A 27,553-nucleotide genomic window follows, 5' to 3' on the forward strand; every position below is an offset into this window, starting at 1 on the left:
TGTTTATGAGCGTCACGCGAATCAGATGAAGCCCACCTCAACAGATGGGTGGATGACGGCTCCATTCCGCATCAGGGCGGGATGGGTGTCTGACCTGGAAGACCTTTTAAACACCTCGTCGTCAATTCAGTTAGGACGTAGTAACTTGTAGCTTAATAAATAAATAAAGTCCAGTCGAGTCCAGTGGAATTTTACAAGTAAAACTTTATTGGAATGATACTCATGTTGCAAAATATTACACTTCGTGTTATGTCACTGCTCCCGTGACTTTAGACGCTTCCCTTTGCGGCTGTGTCTCTCGTGTATGTGTGTGTTTGTGTGTGTCGGGGGTTAACACGGTTTACACTGGGGCCTCATTTCCCTAAAAAGTGCGACAGTATGTACCAGCATTGTGCCTGCGTTGAGCGGAAGTTTTATCACTGCAAAAACATCGAGGAGACACAGATTCATAATGTAAATATAACTACAAACATTTTCGTCCAGAATGATCAACACTGAACCTGACATGAAGGAAATACAGCGAATGTGAAGTCTCAACAAGTGATGTAAACAATAATAATGAATCCTAAAAAAAAAATCCATTAATACAAATAAGCCAGCTGATGACTAAGTAGACATGCAGCCTGCAACTCCACTTATCTGCCAGTGAACTTCAGATTCAGATTTTAAATGCTGAAATTTTCTACCATTTCTCAAAGGGAAAAAAGGAGTGGAAACAGCTCATTTTGAGAATGAAATGTGAGACATTTAGTCTCAAGTTAGCTTCCCATATAGGAGGCAAAGATTAGGTTTAACTATGGTAATTTAACTAAGTCTGAGAATATCAATACAGAAGCACAGCATCAAGTCCCATCACCAAGAGCATTGCTTCATTTTCAAGGGGTCTCATTACCCAACAACCTAAACGTTGTCACATTACTGCATTTTTGTGGCTCCATTTTATGGATTTTCTAAGATATGCAATTTTAATTAAAGAATTAGCCCAATAGAAGCTTATGTACAATTATTTTGATATATGATCTTTATCTTAAGAGAGGAAAAAAATCACCAATTTAACCTAGACAGAGCTCAAACAGTAGACAGTGACAGTTACAGTATAGGATTCAGTATTTCTGGAACTTGACCTAGACAAGGCACTAATAGTTTATCTCGGTTTCTGCTGAGATACACAGACTTGCAAGCTTTATTAGTTAATGATAAATTACTGAAAAGGCTCAGCTGATACTGTGCTTCTATATTCATTTGTGTTTAAACCAAATCAGCATTGCAAATCTGAGGCAACATACATGGAGAGGACGGATGATGTTAAACAAAGGTCCAGATACATGTGGCCATTCATATTTAGCAAAAGTTGACTAACTATGATGTGAAACTGAGAAGCCCACCCTGCCAATTCCTTCATGTTGGGTCATTTCAAATATTATTTCATGTTACAAATTATACACACAGACAGTCACGCATTACAAATGTGCAAAGTGAGAAAAGGCTTGTCATGTTGCTCTGTTTCTGAGCCGTTTCAGACAGCTGGGATTCGTGAGAATCAAAAAGGTCCAGAATTTAAAATGATGAGAGAAAAATGGTGCCTGTTTTAGCCAAATTAGCATCATTATGTGGTACACCAAATTACATTTACAAATAAAGGCATTTCAATGTCTAAAAAAGACACCAAAGTTGGTTGGTTTCATTTAATCAATTACCAATAAATACTACTGTGATCACTTTTTTGGGCATTGTTTACGTACTCTGCCGTCATAGCTTATTAACTAAGAAGACACTGAACACCTGAGGTGCATTAGTTGTGTACTTTGTGTTGATAGGTTGTGTAACGTCCTCTCCTCAGAACCAGCTCTATTCACCTACTGGTGGCTTATCTCTTCCTAACTTGTTCAATGGAAAACTGGTCATTTTTAAATCTTCACCTTCACACAAAAAACAAAATATAACAGAAAACAGCATGTCTGAAACACAAAAAACAGTAACAAGAGTTGCTATCACATGCAAGACTGTCACACGGAGCGTGGTCCTGCTTATATGAGGGAAGGGCCGGGTGATGGGGGAGATGAACATAAAGCACACTATTCAGACTGCCATCCGTGACTGGCCAAAGTGCTGATGACCGCCAGCCAGCAGCAGTTTAAGGCAGTCTGCCTCAGATGGTCTCTTTTAATCAGAGTCGAGGGCCAAATGGTTGATTCAGCGAGCAGAATCATCTCGAGCCAAAAGCGAGCTCTGAGCTGAGAGAGGAAGTGCTTTTATAAGAACAGACTCAAGTTAGCAAAATCAAATCGCCTGGAAGGGAAAAAGAGTGGAAGACGCTAACTAAAAGTCTAATAGTCCCTTTTGTTCCTTTTAGTTTGAGCCCAAATCTGTATCAGAGATTTACCTGCTGATCCTTAAGCTTTATGTAGATAAATATCTATTAAGTGATATGTTTGAACCTGAGTTTCCATTACAATATGGTGCTGTTTCACAACACCAGTAAAACTGAGATTATTTCTTTCCCTTACTCATGTCCCCTTGTTTGTTAGCGTGACATATCATTTGAGCAACTAGTATCTATTAACATTTTAAAAACAGAGTTCTGCAGATATGCGCTAAGTCTGGCTATGCTAACAATGATAAGAACAATAAATGGAGTTACATGATAAAACTAGCAGACTCTTTTGTGTCATCTGTTATTTGTTTGTTTACACCCATCCTACCTTAAAATATCCATCTACATGCTGTGAGAGGGGTTGAAAACCAACTGCAAAACACGGTTATTTAACTTGATATGTGTATGTGTGTTGTACACCAAGCAGTTATCTGTTTAAATTGAAACAAACTTTGTGTGGATTCACTGGCCTCATGTAATGACCAACAGACTGGAGTGGATCACAGGCTGATTTCTCTATGATGTGGCAGAAAAAAAAAATAAAACATGAATAAAACAAATACCGAAAAGGGAAGATCTTGTGTGAAAATGTGTAGAGGCAATTCTAAATTAGTGGGGTTACCCACACCCATAAAACACAGCTTCATTATAAAGGGATTCATAAATAAGACAGAATAATAAATAAAATAAGACAGAAATGCAACAAAAAAGGCAACACTGCTGGTTATCAGTCTCCCCTCTCTTTTTCCCCCCTGCCTCTATCACATTTTTCCACTTTTTGTAGCTGGTGCTTGTGTTTGGACTGGAGACTGTACTTTTCTCCTCACGTCTCCCACTTGACCAGCCTACCTTTGACTCTCCCTACTTCCTTCTTTCTTCCTCTCTTGCTCTCTAACTCTAGAATTCAGCAAATTCCTTGGCACATTTCTCAGTGAAGGAGACGCGAACCTCCTCCTCTTCATAGTCGTCAAAGTTGCTGGTGTCACCTGGACCTTTGAACTTTGGGACAAAGGGAGCTTCCACCTAAAAATAAATAAAGACACTATTTAAAAAGAAAGCCCTACAGAGGCACAGTCACACACATACACATTACACTGACACATGCACACCTTTTTCTGGTAGATGGCAATCCAGTCGGTAGTTGCAAACCACTTGTGTCCCTTGATGTCATTGACTCCGTTTTTGAGGTTACCATAACGTTTTGTGAGATCCACCTGAGGACAATAACAATCATTCCGACATTAATAAGAAACTAAATTACACACCAGCATCAGAATGACTGAGATATCTGCTTTCACCTGTAACAGGTTCCTCAGGAGGTCCTTCAGGTCTGAGCTGAAGTGAGATGGGAAACGTACCTAAAGACGAGTTAGAAACAGTTACACTACCAATCAAAAGTCCACACACAATCATCCATGTCCAAGTTTCACTGTGTGTTGGTTTAGCAGAGGTAACATGTATAAACACGTATGTAGCACTCGTGTTCGTTAGCAGGTTGAACCTCGTGTAGATGTCTTGTCAACGAGCTTCACGTAAAATAGTAGTTGGATATTTGACCTATCTACTTAGATAAATTGGTTGAGTATGATTATATTTGTCGTTGTCTCAGTCCACACATTCTGGACCATATTAGGGATCTGATAGGGTATTTGTGGGTTCAATACTAGTTTTAATGTTTGCTCCTGTTGACATGCCCATATATAGAGGTAGTACCCTTCTTTTTATTCCAGTAACCTTGTCTGATCACCCAGTTCAACTGGCAGCTGAACAGTCCAGGTTGATGCGCCCATAAAGATCAAATGACTGGGCCAGTAATCTTTAGATCGAATGTCTGTCCTTTTTTCATCAAACATATCTCAGATCATTGAAGCCAACTTTGTTTTAAATGAGTGGAAAGTTTTCTAAATGAGGGTTTGTCTGTCTGTGTGAACGGCTGCAAACTTCAAAGCTTAAAGTTGCTGATTTTGGATCAGAAGTTTCTTTCCTGGATGGCAGCCTCCGAGGCCATGGGGACATAAAGCTCACTTGCTTGTGGACAGTAGTGTTCATTATCCTAAAAGTTCATTTAAGGGACCTGTGCCATGATGGCCTCTAATTGTCTGAACCAGTTATATTTCAATGGAGGGTGATGGTTTTTTTTAATCCTTGGTATGGTGGAATTATTACTTCTCATTCAGGATTAATGGCAAAAATCCTGAATCTTCAAATTTGAGGTCAGCCTCATGTAACTGGCTATAGAAGAAATTTTTAAAACAGAAGAACATTAAAGCTGAAATTGTTCATTATGACCTTCTACTTCTCAGCCTCTGAAAAAACTGAAATAAAGAGCAATTAGGAGGTTAAACATTCAGCTTTAATTGTAAATTACAGGCTATTGTTTATTAAGATCCTAGATGAATAAATACAGAAATTAATGAAAACAACTCATTCATTCATTCTCTGTACCACTTGGTCCATGGTTGCGGGTAAGCTGGAGCCCAACACTATCCCAGCATGAACAGGTGAAAGGCAGGGTACACCCTGGACAGGTCACCACATAGGGGACAAACAATCATTCACACTCGCACTCTCTCCTAGGGAGAATTTAGAGTCACCAATTAACCTGACATGCATGTCTTTGGACTGTGGGAGGAAGCCGGAGTACCCAGAGAGAACCCACGCATACATGGGGAGAACATGCAAACTCCACACAGAAACGCCACCTCCCTCAAGGTTCGAACCTGCCCCCAGCCGAGATTCGAACCACCAACTTTCTTGCTGTGAGGCTGCTTTGCTAACCACCACACCACCATGCAGCACTAATGAAAAATAATGAATACAACTATATCTTGCAAGCGACACGTGTAATATTAGACTTGAAAAGTCAAAGCACACAGAAGCTGCATCAAGTCTGGATGAGTTAACAAACTAAATGAACTAAATCAATAAATACAGAAGACGTGGATTATTGTGTGTCTTTAGTAGAATAAGTCTCCATCGACTCAAAAATAATGTAGGACCCAGAAAAGATGCATCTAGCTGGAGTCTGTGTTTAGTTATTGGATCATTAAAACTGCTCATAGAGATGTATAATTACCCCAAAACTGAAAAGGTCATCTGGGAGAAAATCTTAACATTGTTTTTTGTTGCTATAAGACAAAAATGCTGCATATTCTATCGGACAGTCAAACTCACCTTCCCTGATACGATCTTTTCATAGATCTGAATAGGTTGATCAGCAAAGAAAGGTGGATACCCTGCTGCCATCTCATAGACCAGTACACCCAGCGCCCACCAGTCTACTGCCTTATTATACCCCTGGATTAATGGACAGAGAGAAAATTGCACCATTACAGATTACTAAAGGTAAAATTTTAACCAATGTTTGTGTCATTGACTTTACTATATTATGTATTTGGAGATGGTTTGTTACAGTTTAGCTCCAAATAAACAAAAAATGAATTAAATTGAATCCACTTTAAAATTTCATCAGTTTGAGATTTGAACTAATCTTCCTAAAATAATTACAATTTTTTTCTTTTATGAAGAAGAATGAATTTCATAAAGCCTGTTTCACACAGAATGAATTCATTAAAGTGCAAACTACAATGTTGGCTCACTTTGCTGAGGATAATCTCTGGAGCCAGATATTCTGGGGTGCCACACAGTGTCCAGGTCCGGCCCTTTACACGTTTGGCAAAGCCAAAATCTGTAACCTGAAAGATAAGCAGGAAAAAAAAAGCAAAAAGACAAATGAACAGAAAAAACTTTTCAAGATACAATCTACATTAAACCATGAGATAGTCAGTAGAATGGAGAGAGAAAGAAAGATGCAAAGATGAGAAGACGTTTCTTGTTAAAATCGAGGGGAAAGCTATCACAGTTGTTATTTCACAGGTGACCACAAGAGGGTGGCACAATCTGTGAATACAAGACAGCACCAGCGTGGCATTCACTTTCAGCCAGTACACCTCCACATCTGTGTAACACCACAGAGTAGGGGTGGGGAAAACACCTTCATAATGCGCTCTGACAGTATCCGTTAGTCTATGTGTGTCATCATGGTAAAATCTTGTCACGAAGACTTCCACTGTGGTGGGAGCTACCACGAAAGCAGTTATGATTTACATGCCTGTCAGTACATCTCACCACAAACATACACTGCAGACTAGGGCTGGTCGATTAATTGATAAAATCGATAAATCGAATTTTCCATTTCTGGAGATTAATTTTTATGAAAATTGGGATTTTTTTCCATAGTTAGTTAGCAGCAGACTTAGCCCTCCCTCCACACCAGAACGGTGTTTGTTTTCAGTGAAGTGACCCTTCATTCATGCCTGGGATTTAGCTGTGCGTATAACTGCAGTGAGAAATGCTGCTCTCTATGAGATGCAGAAGTCAACTTAACCCACAAACACTAGTTAAGAGACAACCTTCATCAGGGAAATTGTTTCTGCAGTGGATCCTGTATGATAAGGATCCAGATGGAAAGAGATCACGGATGCATTGTGTCGCATATTTCTATGTAAGATATGAAGTCGTTTATATGGTGGAAAAGCTATGACATTATATGCTTTATTTTTGCTGGCATTCATCAATATAAACAATTAAATGTTTTTAATAAGTTTATTTATGTTTTGTAAAAGAAAAGAAAAAAAATCTATTAAAATCGGAAATCGAATTTGGTTATAAAAAATCTGAGATTTTATTTTTAGGCCATATCGCTCAGCCCTACTGCAGACCTATGAATACTGAGTTTATCCAACTAAACACCATCTTGGGGTGAATCACAGGAACTAATGTGCCTTTAAACCACATATGTCAAACTGGTCCAGCAAAGGGCCGTGTGGCTGCAGGTTTTTGTTCCAACCAAGCAGCAGCACACCAGATTTGACTGATTCAATCAACTGATCTCAGTCTTCAGACAGCTGATTGGTCAAACTGTGTGCTCTTGGCTGGCTGGAACAAAAACCTGCAGCCACACGGCCCTTTGCTGGACCAGTTTGACATGCCTGCTTTAAACCATACCTACAGTATCACTAATTTCAATCCCCTGCTTTTTATGTTGATTATTTGAAAAGCATCATGACAGCATCTTCAGTCAAAATCTTTTAACAAGCATCAAAATAGATAATCAGACTTATAAACTCAAATCTCTCTGATAGTTACTGATGCAGCACTGATTACTGTACATGAGTAAAAACCATTATATATACACTACATGTGGATAGTTACAAACAAATGAAAAAACAAAAAAGTATCAGTTTCTATTTATTTAATTTAATGATCTACAGAGTTGGTAGCCCTGTAAGACATACCTGAACTCCCTTGTTCTGCTGGGGGACTGCAATGTTCACGTGGGCAATGGCAGTGAGGCCTAGAGGGGCGTGACTGGGAGGAACGGCCCCCCTGATCTGAATCCGAGCGGTTTTTGTTGTTGGACTTCTGTGCTTGTCCATAAGAAACACCATGTTCAGATATAAGAGTGCCCACATGTGCACTTGGCACCAGGACACTATGCCACAGTTTGATGATCAACTTTGTAGTTGAATCATCGGACTTGTGGACACTCAGGTGAAGAGAGGGGTGGAGCTGTCAACCGATCAACACCTGGTGGTGAGTTGACTCAAATGGTGGGGGAGGATGCCAGTCATGCCTGTTAGACCCAAATGTGTGAAGGTCTGCTGGGAACGTCTGGCAGAGTCCCCTGTCAAAAAGAGTTTCAACTCCCATCTCCGGCAGAGCTTCAACCATGTCCCGGGTGAGGCGGGACATGGTTGGAGACATGCTTGGGACATTGTTTATTTTCGTCTAGTTTACGTTAACGAAATTAACACTACTGCTGATTTCGACTCGGGGCGTTGTGGGTCGGTAGAAGGAATACTTCGAAGACCTTCTTCAATCCCACCAACATGTCGTCCAACGAGGAAACAGAGTCAGGGGACCCTGGGGTGGGCTATCCTATCTCTGGCGCTAAGGTTGCTGAGGTGGTTAAAAAGCTCTTTGGTGGTAGGGCCTGGGGGTGGATGAGATCTGCCTGAAGTTCCTTAAGGCTCTGGATGCTGTAGGGCTGTCTTGGTTGACACAGTTCTGGAGCACTGCGTGAACATCAAGGACAGTTCCCCTGGACTAGCAGACTGGGGTGGTGGTCCCCCTCTTCAAAAAGGGGGACTGGAAAGTGTGTTCCACCTACAGGGGATCACAGTCCTCAGCCTCCCTGGTAAGGTCTATTCAGGGGTGCTGGAGAGGAGGGTCCATCGGATAGTCAAACCTCGGATTGAGGAGGAGCAGTGTGGTTTTCGTCCCGGTTGTGGAACAGTGGACCAGCTCTACACTCTCTTCAGGGTCTTAGAGGAGGCATGGGAGTTCGCTGAACCAGTCTACATGTGCTTTGTGGACTTGGAGAAGGCATTCGACCGTGTCTACCGGGGACTCCTGTGGGGGGTACTCCGGGAGTATGGAGTACTGGACCCCCTTGTATGAGTCTAAATTAAATTGTCTATAGTTATTATATCAGGAGTTATTTACCTGTATGTAGCCCTGTTGGTCTATGAGCAGGTTTTCAGGTTTCAGGTCTCTGTAGATCAGGTCCAAAGCGTGCAGATACTCGAAGGTCAAAACGATCTGAGCAGCGTAAAACCGAGCATGTGGTTCGCTGTAAGACAGCATGGAACAGAAAGGAGTAAATGGAACAGTTTACAGTTTACTTGGTTTATTTAACTTTGGTAAAAATCACTGCATGAACACAGTCACCTAAATCTGCCAATTCTTCGTAGATGAGAGAACATCTCTCCACCTGGTACATACTCCATCACCATGTAGAGGTTAGTGTTGTCCTGGGGAACAGAAGAACAATGTTAGTAACACCCAGTAACATTTACATGCATATGAATGGATACAGACAAAATAGGTGACTGGATAATATTCACATTATTATCAAATAAAAGCAACCAAGTGAGTACCTCCCACAAATTTCTAAACTGCTATGTCCACACAAACCTTAAAAGTTCATTTCATGGCATTTTTGTGACTACATCGCCCTAAATGTTACACATTCAAATTTGAACTTGAACTAAACTGAGTTGATTTGTGATTATTGTTGACTCTTTTGTCTGTGTTCAGAATAACAAAACAGTTTATTTAAGGCGTTAGGGATATTTAATCCCTGGACATTCAGGTGCATCTAAACAGCTTAACCTGAGTAAGGCCACAATTGGGAGCATAGCCATCAGATGACCAGTCTGTGCAGGTACAAACCCCCACTGACAACAGCTCAATGGCAAATAAAGCTTATTTCACTCTATAATGCTGACACATCCCTAATAGGGTTGACAATGTTCATAGAAATCTTCTTCAATATGGATGAGAGCTTAGCCAGTATATTCTTCTCTCCAAACCCCTCAATTGGTGGGACCAAGGAGCATCCCAGTACAGAGCTGTTCTGTACTGGTATGCCTCAGTACAGTCAAGCCAGCAACGAATGCAAGCCAAAATCAGATTCAGGAACATCCATCACTTATCAATTTATCCAAATCTACTGATCTGACAATCTGACAATTAAATTTTACCAATCACTCATTCACAGAATTAACATTTACATCATGACTGTAGCCATCACCAGCTGTCAGGGGGTCTTCTTTGACCAATAAAATTGGGTGTAACACACTCCCTTTTGAGCTCACCTTATTCATCTCATTATCACGAGAAAACAAACTTTCTCAAGATAAAGAGACAAATGATCCAGTCTTCAAAAGAAAATGGTCCTCATCATCTCAAAATAATGAGGACATTAACTCAGTATCTCAAGATAATGATTACAAAAAGACATGTCGAGTATGGCCACTCTCGGCTTCCGTAGTATACCATTATCATAAAAAACACACTGTTTTTATAGAGCTGGAGATGCACTCAATCAAAAATCCTTTAATTTCCTGCAGTTCTATAAAACACACAATAATCAAACCTCAGTGTGTAACAGCAATGCTTCATCTTCATACAAACGTTAAAATCATCCATTTAATGTGTTATGATTTTGTGCAAGCAAACATTTTTACATCATCTGTCATACGAAGGCCTCACCTAACCCCTATGGCACTTAACAGGGGTGGGGATATCAGCTCGGGAGCAACTGACCTTGATAACCTTGTGATTATCTGCAGTTAAATTGATTCTAAGGTGGCCAAAGACACAACATAACTGGTTGTTGAAAATAAAGACATGAATAGATAAACTTTGACACTTTGTTAAATTCTATCTGTCTCATTAATGATCCACCCATACCACACGTAACTACATTTCAGTAAGACATACTGTATAAAAGGAAACTGCTTAAAGGAAATATGATAGAACACCATAATTCATTTTTACAACCGTAACTGTTACTCTTTAAAAGGACACAATTGTATTCATCAGTTTAACCAAAAAACATGACTTTTATTTACTTACATGGTGCAGATCAGATCAACTACAATAGATTAGATAGAGATCTAACATCATTACAGACTGATTTTATGAGTATTATCATGAGCCAGTAGCTATTTATGGGACTTGCTTTGCTTAAAAAAAAGAAACCCATATTAATAAGACTCATACACCTTAATGTCCCTTTATTATCCTAAAATAATTAGATAATTATCCTATGCATTGTTGAAATAACATCACATATTGCACAATACATCCTGGCTTGATGAAGACTCCATCTGGCCACATTCACAGACTACCATTTCAAGAATATTACAACTTCCACCAGTGAGCAGTAAAGATGCCAGTTCAGTGCTAAAAATTCCTGCCTTTGATTGTAGTTTCCAGTTGAAAGGCAACAAAGCAAGTAAAGTGAGTCTTCACAGCTTCCTAAAGCTGTGTTTTCACCAAGTCTTCCTTCATGTTTAGGGTAAATAACAGTTTTAACCAGAACTATTTGTTGATAGCATCTTTATCGCACTAGAAATAACCTTTAAACTTTAACTATATAATGCAATACATGTGGTATCTTTGTAAAAGGAGTCATTTGATGACTATAGAAAGAGCTGTTGCTGAAACTAAAGGCCACATTTCAGCAAGTATGTTTTCACTCAGTGAACTTGAAAAATGACGATGACCAAAGTGCAAACACAACTAAACTGATCCACAATTACATCACCAGGGAACAATGTCGACTAGAATTCAAGAGTTCAACGAGTTTGCTCCAGCAGACATGAAAATGTCCTAAAAGATGCTGTTGCTTTCTATGGCTTTTTACAATTTGTTTGCAATGACATCTCTGATCTTCTTCATCTTGATTTGCATTTTAAGGGCTGTCTTCATCATTTATCAGGTTCAAACTGAGGCTGAACAGAAGTCACATTACTCTTAGCTCACGTCACAACAGCTCATAACACATTGTGACATTAACACCAATGGCAAACTACAACTGGAGGGATTTTCTATACACAAAGAGATATTGAGTGTTTTTAAATGCCACATGCATTAAGGAAATCCCTATGCTAATCTAATAAAATCCCATAAAAATCATATGATCAGGGGCCTCCAATAAGAGCCACTTACCTGATCACTTGCTATTATTCAACTTGGTGGATGTAACTGGGTAACTGTGCATAATGTTATTTTCAGTGGATCACGTTCACAGACATGCAAATGTAACACTAAGGCCCATTACAATCAATCCCTTTGGCTTCACCTCTACATGTTTCATTCTTGAAGGTTACTTTTAGAGATCAAGGACTTATAGTCATATATTCATCCAAATAGCCCAAAGTGGTCCAGATAAACACACACACTCAACTTAAAGTTCTCTGTACCTTGAATGAGTACTCCAACCGCACAAGAAAAGGAAAGCTGACAGCCTGAAGAATCCTCTTCTCATTCAGAGTGTGTTCTATCTGCTTGAGCTTTACCACCTGGAAAGAATACAGAGATATGAAAGAAAAAAAAGACAATATTTAAACTGCAAGGCTCTACAATCAAAACAGCTATTGTTGCTATACTATTTTTTAAATCCATCACATGTGTGTGAGGGCTAGACTAGAGGTATTCTTTTAAAGATTTCTATGGTAATATTGGCCTTTGAGTTTGACTTATCCAGACAACATCTACCAAATACATGCTTTGCTTTTAGGTATTTATTGGATTCTGATTTGGGAGAAAACAGTCCCATTGATGTATCTGAACTGTTTAGCCACATCGCAATTTATGTTCTGCTATCGTGACAACTTGCAAAATATTTCTTCACATTCATTCATTGAACTGTCCCTGATTTTTTTTTGCATCAGTCTAAATAGAAACAATCTAGTAGGTCTACCTTTCTTGAAATCTCTAAATATCTGTCAAAAGAGGAACAGCCCCATGTGCTGTAATCTGCATAAAAGACATCAAACTGTGGGTGATGCCTGTTTCAGCATAAAGAGACTCAGATAAAGCTTGCACCTGCACAATATTTGAGTCTCTACAAAACTGCTCCAGGCCCTTTCACAGCTTTCACAACAGACACGAGTCGTTTATGGATGGTGTCACATAAATGACATTTCCATGTTTTATTTGACTGTCCAGTAAGGGACATTAACCATCAGTGTCTTTAAATTAAAGCACCTCCCATCCTCTCTGTGTGACCCCGATGTCTCCTTTCCCAGACTAACCTTCTGCTTATTGAGGATCTTCATGGCATAATGCTGTCCCGTTTCTCTGTGTTTCACCAGCATAACACGGCCAAATGAACCCGTGCCCAGGGTTTTCAACCTCTCAAACTGCTCCAGGCAAGCAGTGTTCTGAACACACGACACAAAAGTGGTTAGCAGATTATTGTGAAAATAGGATGGTGGGGGTTGTACTGAGAGAAGTGAAAATCTATTTCCACATAGTACTAGACTCATATTCAGTTCTCATTATATATTTACTGATGCTGCATTATGCGTATAGCAAAAAAATCAGTATGTCATCTACATAAAAAGTGTTACATGTGACCCCTGACAACCTGTTTACAGCAAATAACACTTATGTCTGAACAGCAGATAAATTGCATACACTTCTTAATTGATACAGAATAAATATATATTTAATAGTGTAATGTAAAAAGTTTGTAAAACCTACCCTGACTGAGATCTGCACAATATCTATATTTTTAAAATGCAGCCACATGGAACTGTGTTTGTTGTCTTAGCTCAGAATTAAAAGTGTCTCCTGTCACTGATCAGCACATTACTTTTACCAATCTTTGGAGTCGGTAAATAGTTTTAATGGAAACTTGCTGTTGAGACTATTTTCATTAGAATATAGTTTAATGATCTTTACACTCATTTCTAGGAGTGCAATGTGTAAGGTGTACACGTGTTGCTGTTACAACGGAGCAAAAAAGGTCTAACAAAAACTGACCAATGTCAAATGTTCTTATGTAATAATCTGTAAATATGCAATCATGTAAATAAGATATATATTTTTTTTAAATCTTCTGGTCCTAACTGGGTTCCCAAGTTAGGTAAATATTATCTTGGATGACATTTCTTATTAAACTGTTTTTATTAATTTACCAAAAACTAAACCAAAGTACAGGAGCAGTGTGTAAAAAAATTAAGTTCAACCCATGATTCAGTCTCGTGAAGAAACACTTTTAGCAGCAGTGACTTGAACTAATTATTTTCTGTATGACTTATCAGTCACTCATACTGCTGTGGAGGAATTTTGACCCTTATTTCTTTACATTGTTGAGTTAGTTCATTGAGATTTTTGAGCATTCATTTTAGCACATGTCCAGCCATAGCATTTCAATCAAATGACACTGACCTTGCAACAGTTTTTTTTTTTTTTGTTAAGTCATTCTGTTTTAAAATTGTTGCTGTGCTTGGGATCATTGTACTATTACGTGACCCAAATTCAGCCCAAGTTTTAGCTGGCAGACATTTAGCCTCAAATTTGATTTAAGTATCTTTTGATGTGGTCAACTCAGTGACTGCAAGGTGTTCAGGTCCTGTGGCTACAAAACAAGCCAAAATCATCTGCCCTCCACCACTGCAATGATGGCACGATATGGAAAGAAATTAGACTAATACACTCAAAAATTAAATTTTCAATTCAATTGTATAGCACCAACTTAAAACAAAGTCATCTCAAGGCACTTTATGACAATCAATTCAAGCCAATTCATTGTGATCCAATTAAAAAGTATAACGCATGATCAATCTATCCATCAGTATATTTATTATAATCAAGGAATGATGGATTGTTCTGTTACAGAAAGGGTCCTTCCCACTTTGAAATAACTATAGAAGAAAATAGCACTTGAATCCAATTAAAATGAAGATGACCCAACTTTCCACCAGCACTTAAATGCATCATGTATTTGTGAAACTGGGACGAGTTTAAATGCAAAAGAGGAGACTTAAAATCACATATGAGCAAGCGAGCTGATCTGCACATAAATGTCAGGCGATGCATGCACGCAATGCTCAATTTGTATGCACAGGAACCTTTTTAAACATAAAAAGATCACATCTGTGGCATTGAGGATAAAAATCGATGTGCAAAATGTTTAGGTTTGTGCAGTTTGTAATGTGTGTGTGTGTGTGCAAAGTTATTTTAAGTGTTCAAATTATGCACAATTTCAAATTAAGTGCACATTTCCAAATGTCTTGATTTCTGAGTGTGGATTTGAATGGGCATTTGTAAATACATAAAGCTGCTCCCTAAATGGTTTACACATTTGTAAATTATGTAATTACAAGTTTTTTTTATTATTATTATTATAACTGGATCTAATTTCTCTGCATAGAATGGGGTGTTTGTGTTGATATGATGTGTTTTGTTGTCATCAAACATGGTGCTGTACATTATGGCCAAACATTGCCACTTTGGTCTCATCTCTGCAAAGGACATTGGTAAAAGCGTCCTGATGCAACTTTGTAAAGCTAAGCTGCACTGCTTTGTTCTTTTTTTTTTTAACAGAAGCAGCATTCTGCTGGCAATTCTTCCAGACATATCACCTTTGCTTAGTCTTTTTCAAACTGTACTGTCATGAACTTTAACATTTATCCTGTGTACTGTACGGGTTGACCTTGAGAAAAACTTCTTTAGAGGTCCATTCCTGGGAAGATTGGCAGCTGTCTTGAATGTTTTACTCATGTGTATAATCCTTCTCACTGTAAAATTATGAACTCCATATTGTTTATAAAAGGTTTTCTAAATTGATGGACCATTCTCTAGGATGAGTGGTGATGTCTTTTTTTCTTCTTCTTGTGTTCCCACACCTGACTTCTCCAGGTTATTAAGTGCATTTGAACAGCAGGTGGTTGCCAGTTCCTATGGAAGTGTAAGGGTACACTTGTTTTTTTCACACATACCTCTTCTGCAGTTTGGCTTAGTAGTTGTTAAATAAATAATGGTAAAATACATTGTGTTTCGTTGTTCATATGAGGGTGTATTCACTTAGTTTTGAGCAGCAATGATAACCAGGAGATTTTCTTATTATGTCCTAATACATGAAATCTTAGAAATGACACAGTGGTGTTTCTTTTTCACATGAATGCTTGATGCAACATTTAATTTACATGATACAGAGAAAGTCCTGTACTGTTCAATGCAAACATCGTATATGCTGTTAATTGGCTTTAATAGAATTCTTCTTTGCCCAGTCAAGATACATTAGGTTTGGCAGCTGGTTTTAAAGTGGAGGTAAAACTGAAGACAGCAGTGTTCGCATATACACAACATTTGATCAAAGACTGACTTGGTCTCACAGCATGTAGGAGGAAAAAGGCAGGTTAAAATAGAATGAGTATCTTGTGTGTCAAATTCCTGTGTCATTAGTTAAAATCACACTAACCTGTGCGGGATTCTCCCACTTTTTGAGGAAGTCCTCTTTGGCTTTAGCAAGGAATTCCTTAACTGCAAGAGAAAAAAAACAAAACAACAAAAACAGAAAAACACTAGTGTTACTGTGGAATACACCACTGCTATTTCTGAGTACAGAGTGTAAGAAACCACAATAAAATTAGGAAAAATCTTTATATGACTTAAACTAGATCCCATTTTACTTTCATTTAAAGTTAAACAGCCAACCTGTTTCCAAACATACAAACTTATTATAATGCAATTTTGAGGCTGATAGCTCAAAGTTAAGTTGCACCTGCTCAAGACAAAAACTATCCAACCAATTGTGCCAAATCAGTAAAATAAATAAATAAAAAAAAAAAAAAATCAAATGTTATCGTGATGATTCCTTAAAGAGTGCATGCAAAACAACATTATTAGTATAAATGTCAAATTGAATCAACTAATACACAATTATTATTTTTTCCCATAAGTTCAAATATTCTGATCAACCTGCAGAAAAGCCAGTTTGTGCCATTCATACACTTTTAAGGACAACCTTGTATCCTTGTTAATTTGGTTCAAGACGCATCTCTTTGCAGCACAGCTACACTCACTGATAGCATGTAAACGATATCAAATTAAATGAAGCAATATCCTGGATGAGTTAAGTAAAGGTACCTATCCGTCCCAATTTTAATTCCTTGGTTTGTTCAGCGTGTTCAAAGACAAAAGTGCAAAAATTACTACCCTCGCATTTGCGGCCTATAGCATCACCACACTACCATCCCTCTGTGCAATAATCTTGCATTAAACTCACAAAACATGAGATAAAACCAAACATAGTCTCTGCGCGTTTGCGAGCAGTGTCAATAGTAATCCTCCCAAACAGCAACAGGCACAGAGTGTCCAGGAAAAATCTGTCACATAGCTTGTAGCGATCTTGCCAATATGAGTACAAGAGGAAGTGAAGATCCCAGTATTACGGAGCTGTTCGGTATTTTGCACCTCATAAAATGATTTCAGTGCTTCATTCTAACATCGCATTAATTTAAAAAAATACTTGTCCCAAAATTAGCCTGGTTTTCTCAGATCTCCACATGGCCTCTGTTATGTCCAGGGACTTAAATACAGCTGCGTAATTTAGGTTCCTGCGAGCTTACAAGATGTGCGCTAATAATTAGTACTGGGTACTGACAAGTGGATGGCTGCATCTTAACAAATATAGACGTGAGGATAGGGCCGCTGTACGGCACGTTATGTGAAGCTAGTCCGCAGTGTCACATCGAATCTGGACTTCATGAAGCTGCAACAGAGCAGGTACTGATCAGGGGTGATGCATACAGGCGACGGTACCCACCGCTTTCCATTTCGCTGCCCTTTCTGGCCGTGGGCGCGTTGCCCATGATGACAACTTCACAACGGGCGATCCGTGGCTTTTTGGCCGCCCTGCAGCCTTCTCAAGCCGGTCTAATCTCGATTAGATCTGAACGATGCTCCCTAAATCCAGCGGTACGGAACGTTAACTCCGATGTCTTGCTCTTAAATAGCCTGACAGCTGCTAATGCGGCGCCACGACGAGACAGGTTAGTTAAGCGGGTTCACTCTCATCCACAACCTGTGACTAATATCAGACTGAAATCCTAGGTAAGCTAACGTTGAGGTATCTCGGTCGTTAGGGTTTCATTGAACCCTCAGGCCGAGCTCAGCGCACTTGGCCTGGACACGGAGGATTCAGTCTTTGCCTGTCCCTCCTTGCAGCCCCCGCCGAACGAGCCCCCCCTCCCCGGCTCCCCACCTCTATCCAGTCCACAAAACAACGATAACAGGGGATGCGATTTTCTCAAGAGAAAGCCTCCCATTTAACGTTAACGAACCCAGCTTTTAAAAATTAAACCTCGTCGGGGTCCGACAACGACAGTAATTCATCCAAATCAACATCGCGCCACCCCCCCAAACCCGCTCTCGTAGCCTCGGAGACCAGCGAGATGACGGAACTACAGCCGAAGGAATGTCCCGCCTACTATGTATAACTAGGGTTGATTGACAGCTCAATTTAGAATTCGGATTGGCCACTTCTTTGAGCAGTGAGATACGGACTGTTCTAATTGGCTGTTGAGAATTCATCGAAAAACAGCAGCGTCCTGCCGCCATACACAAAAACGAGTGAGAAAAACGTCACCGATTATTTTCCTCCCGACAACGTACGCGCACACCTTTTCTGGTTTCTGTCGTCTATTGGCGTGATACTGACTGACCGTGGGAATCTTGGTGAATGCGAGGACCTCTATTGGTCCTCAGCAGCGACTGACAGTAAAGCAACGCCCCGTCAAGAAAGAACAAATAAATAAATATCTATATACCCCCGCCCCCCTCCTCACCACCACCGCCGCCAAGCGACTAATATACGTTTGGCTGAGTGACGTCAACCGCGAGCTATTTTTAGAAATGTTGGTCAGAATCTAACGCACGCGCAGCGCGATCTAGCAAGAAGGGCTTCTAAACAATTCGCTGGGGTAATTAATAGAAAGTCTAATTAAGAAGTGAAATACTGTTTTCCTACAATAGCTGTTGAAGGCAATCGCGCCAGTCGGTGTGAAAGATCTCCGTCCTCACCGCAGCACCTGGTTTATCCACCGGGCGCCTCGAGCAGATGACTAAGGGCCCTTTGTGAGGATCACAGAGGGCTCAATTTCACATAGATTTGCATTTGAATGTCCTCCTGATTTCATAATTTGATGTGGGATTGGCCAAAAGGGGGGAAAAGCAAACCAGACCTAAGTTTATTTCCAATTTCTGACACATTTAATTTTGAAATCAGTATTAGGTTGCAACAAGATTTTTATGAATGGGTTTATGACATTTGATCTTTGCATTGAGTAAAATAAGGGCATAAAGTAGCATTGCCCTACTCTCTCTCTCTCTCTATATAAAATTTAAAAAAAAATCCTCAAGTTGAGAAGCTGCAAATAAAAATTACATTAGAACAATTATCTAAAGTGCTTTACTTAGAGCCCATTGGCTAATTACTCCTACAGCCTTTTAAAAGAGGGTGGTTGATGCTGCAAATTGGTTTAACAGCCAAATATGAATCTGCACATGACTTCAGCTCTGTGCATCGTGCTAAACAGTGCAGCGTGAGAAGCACACAGAGGTAACAGATGGATGGAAGAGGGGAGTTAGTCCCTGCGCCTGAGATAAAATGGATGAGAGCTGACAGCATCCACCCCTCCCTTTTGTGCTGCAGTTGCTTGGCAACATAAGGCTAGAATGAAAATGGTGGAGTAATGCTGCTGCATTTTATGAATGAAACTGGAAAAAAGAACGGAGTCAGAGAGGGGAGGGCAAAGAGTAGGCTGATGAGGACACAAAAACATGTGCTGAGGCTTTCTGCTGCTGTTGTGCTTTCTTCCTCACATGTTAACAAGCTGGAAGATGCAGCGATAAAAAGAAAAGAGCAGAAGGTCAGCAAAACAGACTTTATTAACTTCACTTTTACAACACCAATGCAGAGAATATACAGTATAGCAAATAGAAAATGAAACTGTGCCTTCTGTTTTAAGACGAAATAAGCGCTGGGATTACATTATTTACAGTCAACCACAAGACTTGAAAATATGGCATCAATTTCCCCTTTAACTTACTGTTTGGTACATTTTATTTAATGTATAAAAGAAGGTTAAAGTATCTGAGAACAGCTCCAAGAACTAGGTTTACTAAGAAATGTGAACCTCCAGGGGAAACTTTCCAACTACAGTTTTACTCAGCATTGCACCAACATGGCACCGTATTTAACCCAAGATTTTTTCCGTGGGCAGGCATCAGAGGACTAAATGGACAATAAAAAAAAATGGTTACTAAAATCAGTGCATAAGCATGACTTTAAAGCCTCAAACTGAACATTATCTAAGACAAAGATGCAATAAATTAAGGCAATCCTGGCCGTGCAGTTCTAAGCGTGTTCAGAAGAGAGCATCCAAGAAAGGAACCAAAGTTGGTAGTAATTCCAGGCCCATCCCATTTTTCTGTGCCACACAGGGATAATGTCCATGATGCTGCGTCAGAATGTCCTGTTAATGCTCACCTGTCATGTAGATACATCCATGTTGTCTTTATTCAAATGTGTGGCTGAGATGTGGGTGATTATATAGATATGAAGAACTTTTTGTCCGTTATATGAATTCCATGAGTCTTACATGCAGTCCATGGAGTTGTCTGGCATCAGTCCAAGGGGTGGCAGCTTTCCTGGTATGCAGGATGGGGGGAGCATACCACTGATGTTGGGGGATGGGTCAACATTCTCACTATCTTCCATCTTGTCTGCCAAGCCCTCCCAGTTGATATGAAAGCGGGTGACGCGTGGGTTGGAGGCCAGGATATTCCTCTGGAGCTGCAATGATGAAAGTAATATCAGAGAAATGTCAGAATTGGATACTGCTGGGTCCATAATATAATTGGATAATTTCAGGGGTGCCCAAGTTCGGTCCTCGAGATCTACCATCCTGCAACTTTTAGATGCAACCCTTCTCCAATACACTTGAATCAGATGTCATCTGCATGTCATTCAGTTCTGCAGAGGCCTGGTAAAGAGCCAGTCATTTGATTCAGGTGTGTTGGAGAAGGGTTGTATCTAAAAGTTGCAGAATGGTAGATCTCAAGGGCCAGATTTGGGCACCCCTGGATTATAAGTTACTAAAAGATACTAATTTCAGTAATAAATTGCTGCAAAAATGACAATTTCAGTCAAAAATCTATAACAGGTAGTCCTTAATCTTTTAAAAACAATTCAATGACCTCATTTTGAATTAATATGTATTCAAACTGTTCCCAGTTGTATAGAATAGCAATACTTTATTAATCCCTTTGGAGAGTCCTCAGGAAAATTTGGGATACAAATCATGTTTCAGTGATAAAAGTAACTAAAACTTTTAAAATCCCACCAAATACCATTAAAAATCATCATCAAAAAATGAGAAAAAGGGTACTATAGAAAGCCTGCCTAGAGAGGGTAGTCAGCTATGTGCTGTAGCCTCCACAGAACTCGCCTTTATCAAAGTGTGACCAGAAAACACAGATTGTTTACAGAAATATTCACAGAAGGCATGTAAGAAATTGCCCAAAAATATGGAAGAAGGTTCTTTGGTCAGATTAGACATAGGGAGCAATCACACTGGTACTGTTTGGTCCGATTTAAATGAATCCTGGTGCACTTTTTTAGAAGATGCAGAAGAAGAACGAAGACGAGGACAAGAAACGTAGAAATTGTGCAAGCTTTTGAAGAAAAGATATGCGAGTGTTTAGGGTGTGCTGGGAGGTTGCAAACAGCGTCATACCAGTGCATTACTGCTGCAAAATGATGTCTGAAACTGACGTCAGCTCATGGGAGTGAACTCTGAACTCAGCACTGCCCTCTAGTGGATGAATGGACTTACTGACCAAGGCACCGCAAAAAACACATGTAAGTATGGGGACAGCGACAAATGACGTTTGAAACAGACGTCCCTATTTATGTACGTAAGGGAGCATATATAGGGCCTTAACTTTTAGCATTGGTTGCACTGGTGCGCCCAACTTTTTAATTTGGGTGCATTTGGGAGGGCGGTTAGCATCGAGGGTCTTGCTTAAGAAGGGAACTGGAAGGTGTTAATATTTGTCCCCTGGATTCGAGGTTGGGTCTCCCGCATGGGAGATGAATGCCCTGCCAACTGAGCTATCGCTCGGCTGGCCACTTGGGTGTTAATCGCTCCAGTGAGAACTGAAGATCACGGCAGATGAAACCACCAGAACCACATCATCTGCAAAAAGCAGAGACCCATTCCTGAGGCCATCAAACCGGATACCCATAGCACCTTTGCTGCACCTAGAAATTATGTCCATAAAAGTTATGAACAGAATCTGTGACAAAGAGCAGCCTTGGCAGAGTCCAACCTTCACTGGAAACAATATTTAATGTATCTTATATACAAGTCTGTGAAGAAAAATGTTGGTTTTCTGAGCACCTACTATGCTTTTCAGGGCACAATAACTACTACTATTTATAATGCAACAACAAAAATTTCCTTTTAGGATTATAAAATATCTTTGATTTAATTAATATGTAAATATTTATAGATACATTAACAACGTGAATCTGCTGATATGTCAATAAAAAACAAACATACAAAAAGGAAAGACTATAAGAAATCTTTCATACTTTACCTCATTCTTCATACTTAAGTTGCCTGTCACTGTACACTGAAGAGCACCAGAGGGCAGCAAAACACTTTTTTTGTCTTTCCACATGGAGGACCCATTCACTGCATTCAATATCTATACCATCTACAACCCTGGCACTGCTGTTGAAGGTACTGATCAATATGTCCAGTAAACACAAACAGCTAGGAATGGCTTCACTACATTTTTATTAATAACCAGATATCACAGACTGCAATCTCTGTAGTTTTGTTTATATTACCTGAGAGTAGTCTGGTTTTAAAGGTGGATTTTCTCGTAGTTCTGGGTCTGTGTATTCATTGTTGACATAGTAACCAATGCGGATGAACTCCTGTCCACGATAGGTGCAGGTTATGAGGACTACGGTTACCCCTACAGCATCACTCTCTGGAATCAGGCCTGTGTTAGGAGCATCAGCCTTATGGAGTAGAAAAGCACATAAAAACAAAAACAACAGATTTAATAATGTTACAGTTGTTTCAATGCATAGTAAAACAGAACAGCAAAATTTCCTTCGGGAGCTCACCTGAAACACAAACATGTGTCTGCCAGCTGGTACAGGGCCGACTAAAACTGAGTCCAGAACCTGGTCGTACTCCTCGCTTTCAGCTGAGCCGACATAGATGATCTTCCACTCCAGATCTGACAAAACACAGAGGAGAAAAATAAAGCCTTTTATGAAAGGTCAAATAGTTTACTAAATTATATCAATTATATATTTAATCAGTGTGCTTGTGAACAAGCGTTCTAGATTTTATTCATAAAAAACACAGAACAAATATTTGTTACTTACAGGCCTTTGAAATTTACAGAATCTATTCAATTTCAAAAGGCTCCATAACAAACGGAAGTTTTGAGGCAATATAATCATCAGTTTAATGAACTGGAAGAATAACATTAAGGCTCTATTTATTATGTAAGATTAGCTGGTTTACTGGGGCATTTTTAGGAATATTTATTTCAGTTTTGCTGGCACATTTTTTTTCTTCATACAGCGTTGTATATGCAGGGCTGCACAGTGGTGTGATGGTTAGCACTGTTGCCTCATAGGAAGAAGGCTTCTGGTTTGAACCAGGAATCTTTCTGTGCTAAGTTTGCAACAGTGTGGGTTCTCTTCAAGTACACAGGCATGTTCAGTCCAAAAACATGCATGTCAGGTTAATTTGTGTTTAAGCAGTTTCCCCTCAGAAGTGAGTGTTTGTCTGTGTTGGTCCTGTGAAAGAAAGGCAGTCTTTCCAAGAGTGCATTTAGCCTTTTGTCTTCTAGCAGCTGGTATAGGCTTCAGACCTCCTTTTATTGTGAAGATCAAATTTGCACATCAACTTCTGGAGGAAATTATCCTAATAATTGCATCATCGGCGCATGATAGGGTTGTATAGCTAATAAAATATTATTTCTTGGCTGGTGAGATTTTCTAGTTGACTTGCTAAAAGGTAATTTTGGACGAAGTTTAGTAACAAAAATGGCAGGATGATACTTTCAGCTGTTAGGACGGTTAGTGATAGCTTGTATTCAGCATCAGCTTATAGGCTTCTTACAACGCAAACCAGCCACTTGTAATAATAGAAAACAGTAGAATTAAATATTAACAGCAAAGTCTCCATTATAGGATCATAAAAGAGTCCATGTTGGGAGGATACTTTGATGCTAAGTCCATCAGTAGAGGTAAAAACGTTCAACTTTGCATTTTTACTCTACTCTAGTAGACTTTTACAATTTTCTTATTATCATTAGTATAGCATAGCAGTCAACTCGGCAGATGTCAATTTAGATTTTCAAGGTACCTATTATTGTTTCCCTCCTGCGTTTCGCGGCAACTCGTAAAGCTTATTTCCTACAAACGTATAGCAATCAACCAATCAACTTGCCGGATAAAACGGCACCAAAGACCTTTAAACCAATCACTGCACGCAGAAGGCGGGCCTCTCAGCACAAACGCGCCAGCGCCAATTTTTAACAACTTGTCAAACGAAACATCGCCAAACAGTTAAAAGACGGTCAAGAATGAATTGTTACGGAACAAACTAGCGTGGATAGTAATTATTTATTGTACATCACACGTATCCACATTGAATGTAACATTTAAATAAAAAAAATTACGGACGTTCCAGGCTTGATTGCTAACATATACAGAGTAACGTAACTGGCATCATGCATCAACTAAAAAGAACAATACTCACCTTCCGGCAAATCCTCCATGCATTCAAACGTTATTTCGAATTGAAACGGATTGCCAAATGGGCTCGGGTTGTCCAGCACAGCAACATTTAACACTTGGACCTTGGCCATAGCAGAATCTTATCACTTTAACCTAGGAAAATTAATAGCTATTCTCTCTTACGTGATCAAAGTTAGACGTCTCACACCGTACGTAATTCTCGTTGTGTTTCATAAGCTAACTCAAGCGCGGTGGAGCTGCCGGGTTGCACAGGTGGAAGTTACAGTTTGATTCTTTTATTCTCCGAGAATACGATCATGTCACAGCCGCGTCTTGGCAAACGGAAATGCGTCACTGCTGCGATTTCTTCTTCTTCCCTAGTGATGACATATTTCACAATGTTATAGTGCTGCCCCCTGGTGTTCATTTGCCATACAACAGGCCAGATGTGGCTCAGCAGTGTGATTTTGGAAACTTTAAAACCCACAAAGTTTGGTTCATAAAATAATAGAAATTAGTCGATAAAAATTTTGTCAACATGTGCCATATATTTGTGTTCAGTCAATTACAAATGTTCAGACCCCAGTTGCCTTGTTGTTTGAGTGTTACCTTATTTACCATGGAAAAGGAGCAGTTTGAGGCAGTCTTTTACCCTTAAACCATAAACCCTTTATAAAATTATGGTCTTGCTTTGACTGGTAGTGCTAAGGGAATAAATGCACCAAATGCTTATAGCGCTGAAAACACTGACAAGTGAAGTGAACATTTGCTGTTATCTCTTACAGTGATACCTACACACACACACACACACACACACACACACACACAGAGAGAGAGAGAGAGAGAGAGAGAGAGAGAGAAGCTTGTGCTTTTATTACTGAGGTGTAGTTTGTGTTTGTTTGAAGTTCTCTCCCACTCTGCTACGCCCTGTGTATTTGTATAGTGAAATCTTAAGTTGGGTAATTAACTGTATATCAGTGTAACTTGGAGGTCCTTTCAGTATTAAATTCAGTTCCACTGCTTTACTCACACATCTCTGTTTTTATCTGTCTTCTATGTGTATATCTCCACAATAGTCAAGTTCTCTATACAGGGTGGGGGTTTCAACAAGCTGCGTTCCTTCATGTATATTTGTAAATCTTGTGCCTATTTTGTATTGCAAATAAATGTCACTTTTATGTCCAAGATGTTACAGACATTGAATGAGAATAATGTATTATAAATGTATTATGTGTTGTTTATAACAGCAGCGCGGGCGAGTCATCTGGTCTTTATTGTAGATATCTATGTTTATTACGTTTATTACGTTATTACGTTTTATTTATTCAGCCTCACTGTCTCCACACAAAGACGCGCAGCTTTGTACTTTACAGCCGCAAACATCTTCTCTGTTTTCTAAGTCCACTTTTGCTTTAGCCATTTTTTGGGGGGAGAGGGGTTGTTAACAAAGGTGTGTAACTCTGTCAGGCTGCTAGAGAACGTGGGAGGTATGGGCTCGCGGGCTGGGATTGACTCACCAACACACTGGCAGTGCATTATGGGACTTGTATTATGGTGGTACACATGCTCTATCAGCCAGCTTCAATAGTGATTAGATATGATCATGTGGGCCAAAAAATAATTAATTCACGGGCCAGATGTAGCCTGTGGGCCTTGAGTTTGACACATGCACTGTAAAACATGCAGGGCAGGGGTCCCCAAGGACCACATCCAGGACTACAGTAAAGGTTTTATTTAAGCCTACAGATTATGCAGAGTTTCACCAAACTGTAGTGTTAAAATGTCTGTTCCATGGAGGCACAATCAGCAACTTGCAGGGCTGTCACAAGTTGCCAGAGCTGTTTTGGCTGCATGTGATTTTTAAGATTGTATATCTACTTATGATAGTATTTTAGGAGTATCATGGTTGTGTATTTGATAAATTCAAAATAGCTAAAGTGAGGACAATTTAAGACAAAAAGGGATACTTAAGCATGTGTGTAGCATTATGAGAAACCATCTTCATATATTTAAACAGCATATCTGACATTTAATAAAATCTTGGATAAGCCAGATAAAAAGAATCAGAACATAAGAGGAAAACATTTCAGGGTCATCTGTTTATTCGACTTGTTACTTGTTTGAAAGCATAAAATGACCTCCTAAAACTTTGAATGTCTCTTGTTTTATTATGAAGAACGTCTTCTTAACTGTCACTGAGCTCAAACTGAATTTTTCACTCCTCTTGTACTATTGTTGACATCCCTGGAGTGAGTACTGCTGGACCATTTTCTCCATGGCAGCACAAGTAAGATTGTATTTTTTAGTTGTACAATCTGTGTCTGTGGGCCAGTACTCGATCCAGGTCCTCTCACCGAGCACGTACTGATACCTGATTTAAACACAGAAAGCTTAATTTAAATGCTTACAGTGTTAGATGTGATCAAACATACAGATAACGACATAATAAACTTACGACTGTCTCCTCTCATCAGTATAAATATCTTTGGATGTTCCCATAATGAGGTAGATTTTGCCTACTACAAAATCTAAAGCTTCTCTGCAGTGTCGGTAACTGAGGAAAACGCGACGTTTACCCCGAGGACCAACATCAGAACTTCCTGTAATTGAAATAAACAGACGGTAAACAGATATATACTTGAAGGAAAACTGAGATTTACTAATTTTTTTAATGTTATTTTTGTTTTTCAGACTATCATTTGATTTAGGTCTAAAAACCTTATGTCCAATTATTTTTGACCCAAGTCTGCCTGGACTTAATTAAAACACATCACAACATGAAAAGTGAGTCCAGAACTTTAAAAAGGAAACAGTTTGTTGTAATAAACCGTTTTCTTTTTTCAAACATATTCAAATTAAGCAGAAAGATTATAAAGATTAATTTAGCAAATTCTCCTGCCAATAACTTTTTACATCTTGCTAAAAACATTTTTTGTGATGACCATCAAAGTCAAACAGGGTAAGAACTTTATGGACAGCTTCAGAGAAAATACAGAAAGCTTTAACAGTAAAGTTTAGTCAGCTGGAAGAGTTGC

At 39.3% G+C, this 27,553-nt stretch overlaps 3 protein-coding genes and 1 long non-coding RNA gene across 4 annotated transcripts in view; 1 reads left to right on the forward strand and 3 right to left on the reverse strand.

Moving 5' to 3' along the window:
• Nucleotides 1-186: 186 nt before the first annotated feature.
• On the reverse strand, nucleotides 187-18,459 carry prkacab (protein kinase, cAMP-dependent, catalytic, alpha, genome duplicate b). The gene is made up of 11 exons (XM_041982204.1): nucleotides 17,508-18,459; nucleotides 16,161-16,222; nucleotides 12,985-13,113; nucleotides 12,151-12,249; nucleotides 9,107-9,189; nucleotides 8,882-9,008; nucleotides 5,974-6,069; nucleotides 5,549-5,671; nucleotides 3,673-3,732; nucleotides 3,484-3,588; nucleotides 187-3,397 (listed from the first exon to the last, which is right to left on the reverse strand). Exons 1-11 carry the CDS (start codon nucleotides 17,551-17,553, stop codon nucleotides 3,272-3,274), a joined length of 1,056 nt encoding a protein of 351 aa, XP_041838138.1. The 5' UTR covers nucleotides 17,554-18,459; the 3' UTR covers nucleotides 187-3,271.
• Nucleotides 11,175-27,553, forward strand: part of LOC121637913 — a 22,076-nt gene continuing 5,697 nt past the window's right edge. The window contains exons 1-2 of the long non-coding RNA XR_006009965.1: nucleotides 11,175-11,185; nucleotides 13,652-13,657. This is a non-coding gene — a long non-coding RNA (uncharacterized LOC121637913). The remainder of the gene's footprint in view (nucleotides 11,186-13,651; nucleotides 13,658-27,553) is intronic.
• asf1bb (anti-silencing function 1Bb histone chaperone) lies at nucleotides 19,613-24,882 on the reverse strand. The gene is made up of 4 exons (XM_041982246.1): nucleotides 24,541-24,882; nucleotides 22,887-23,002; nucleotides 22,602-22,778; nucleotides 19,613-20,537 (listed from the first exon to the last, which is right to left on the reverse strand). Exons 1-4 carry the CDS (start codon nucleotides 24,647-24,649, stop codon nucleotides 20,340-20,342), a joined length of 600 nt encoding a protein of 199 aa, XP_041838180.1. The 5' UTR covers nucleotides 24,650-24,882; the 3' UTR covers nucleotides 19,613-20,339.
• The window catches only part of LOC121637829 (complement C3-like), a 27,173-nt gene continuing 26,222 nt past the window's right edge, over nucleotides 26,603-27,553 (reverse strand). The window contains exons 42-43 of the mRNA XM_041982135.1: nucleotides 26,974-27,118; nucleotides 26,603-26,889 (exon numbers count right to left, since the gene is read on the reverse strand). Of these exons, the coding sequence (XP_041838069.1) occupies nucleotides 26,748-26,889; nucleotides 26,974-27,118 (287 nt within the window). The 3' untranslated portion in view covers nucleotides 26,603-26,747. The remainder of the gene's footprint in view (nucleotides 26,890-26,973; nucleotides 27,119-27,553) is intronic.

This window comes from Melanotaenia boesemani, chromosome 4 (assembly GCF_017639745.1).
Source record: "Melanotaenia boesemani isolate fMelBoe1 chromosome 4, fMelBoe1.pri, whole genome shotgun sequence".
In the NCBI taxonomy this organism is placed as follows: Eukaryota; Metazoa; Chordata; class Actinopteri; order Atheriniformes; family Melanotaeniidae; genus Melanotaenia; species Melanotaenia boesemani.

Coding starts and splice junctions, on each gene's coding strand:
- prkacab (XM_041982204.1), bottom strand. CDS start 17,553: ATGGGCAACGCGCCCACGGCCAGAAAGGGCAGCGAAATGGAAAGCG. Junction 16,223..17,507: donor GGGCAGCGAAATGGAAAGCG/GTGGGTACCGTC, acceptor TTTCTCTTGCAG/TTAAGGAATTCCTTGCTAAA. Junction 6,070..8,881: donor ACCAACAGGGCTACATACAG/GTAAATAACTCC, acceptor CTTATCTTTCAG/GTTACAGATTTTGGCTTTGC.
- asf1bb (XM_041982246.1), bottom strand. CDS start 24,649: ATGGCCAAGGTCCAAGTGTTAAATGTTGCTGTGCTGGACAACCCGAGC. Junction 23,003..24,540: donor CATGGAGGATTTGCCGGAAG/GTGAGTATTGTT, acceptor GTGTTTTGTCAG/ATCTGGAGTGGAAGATCATC. Junction 22,779..22,886: donor GACACATGTTTGTGTTTCAG/GTGAGCTCCCGA, acceptor CTACTCCATAAG/GCTGATGCTCCTAACACAGG.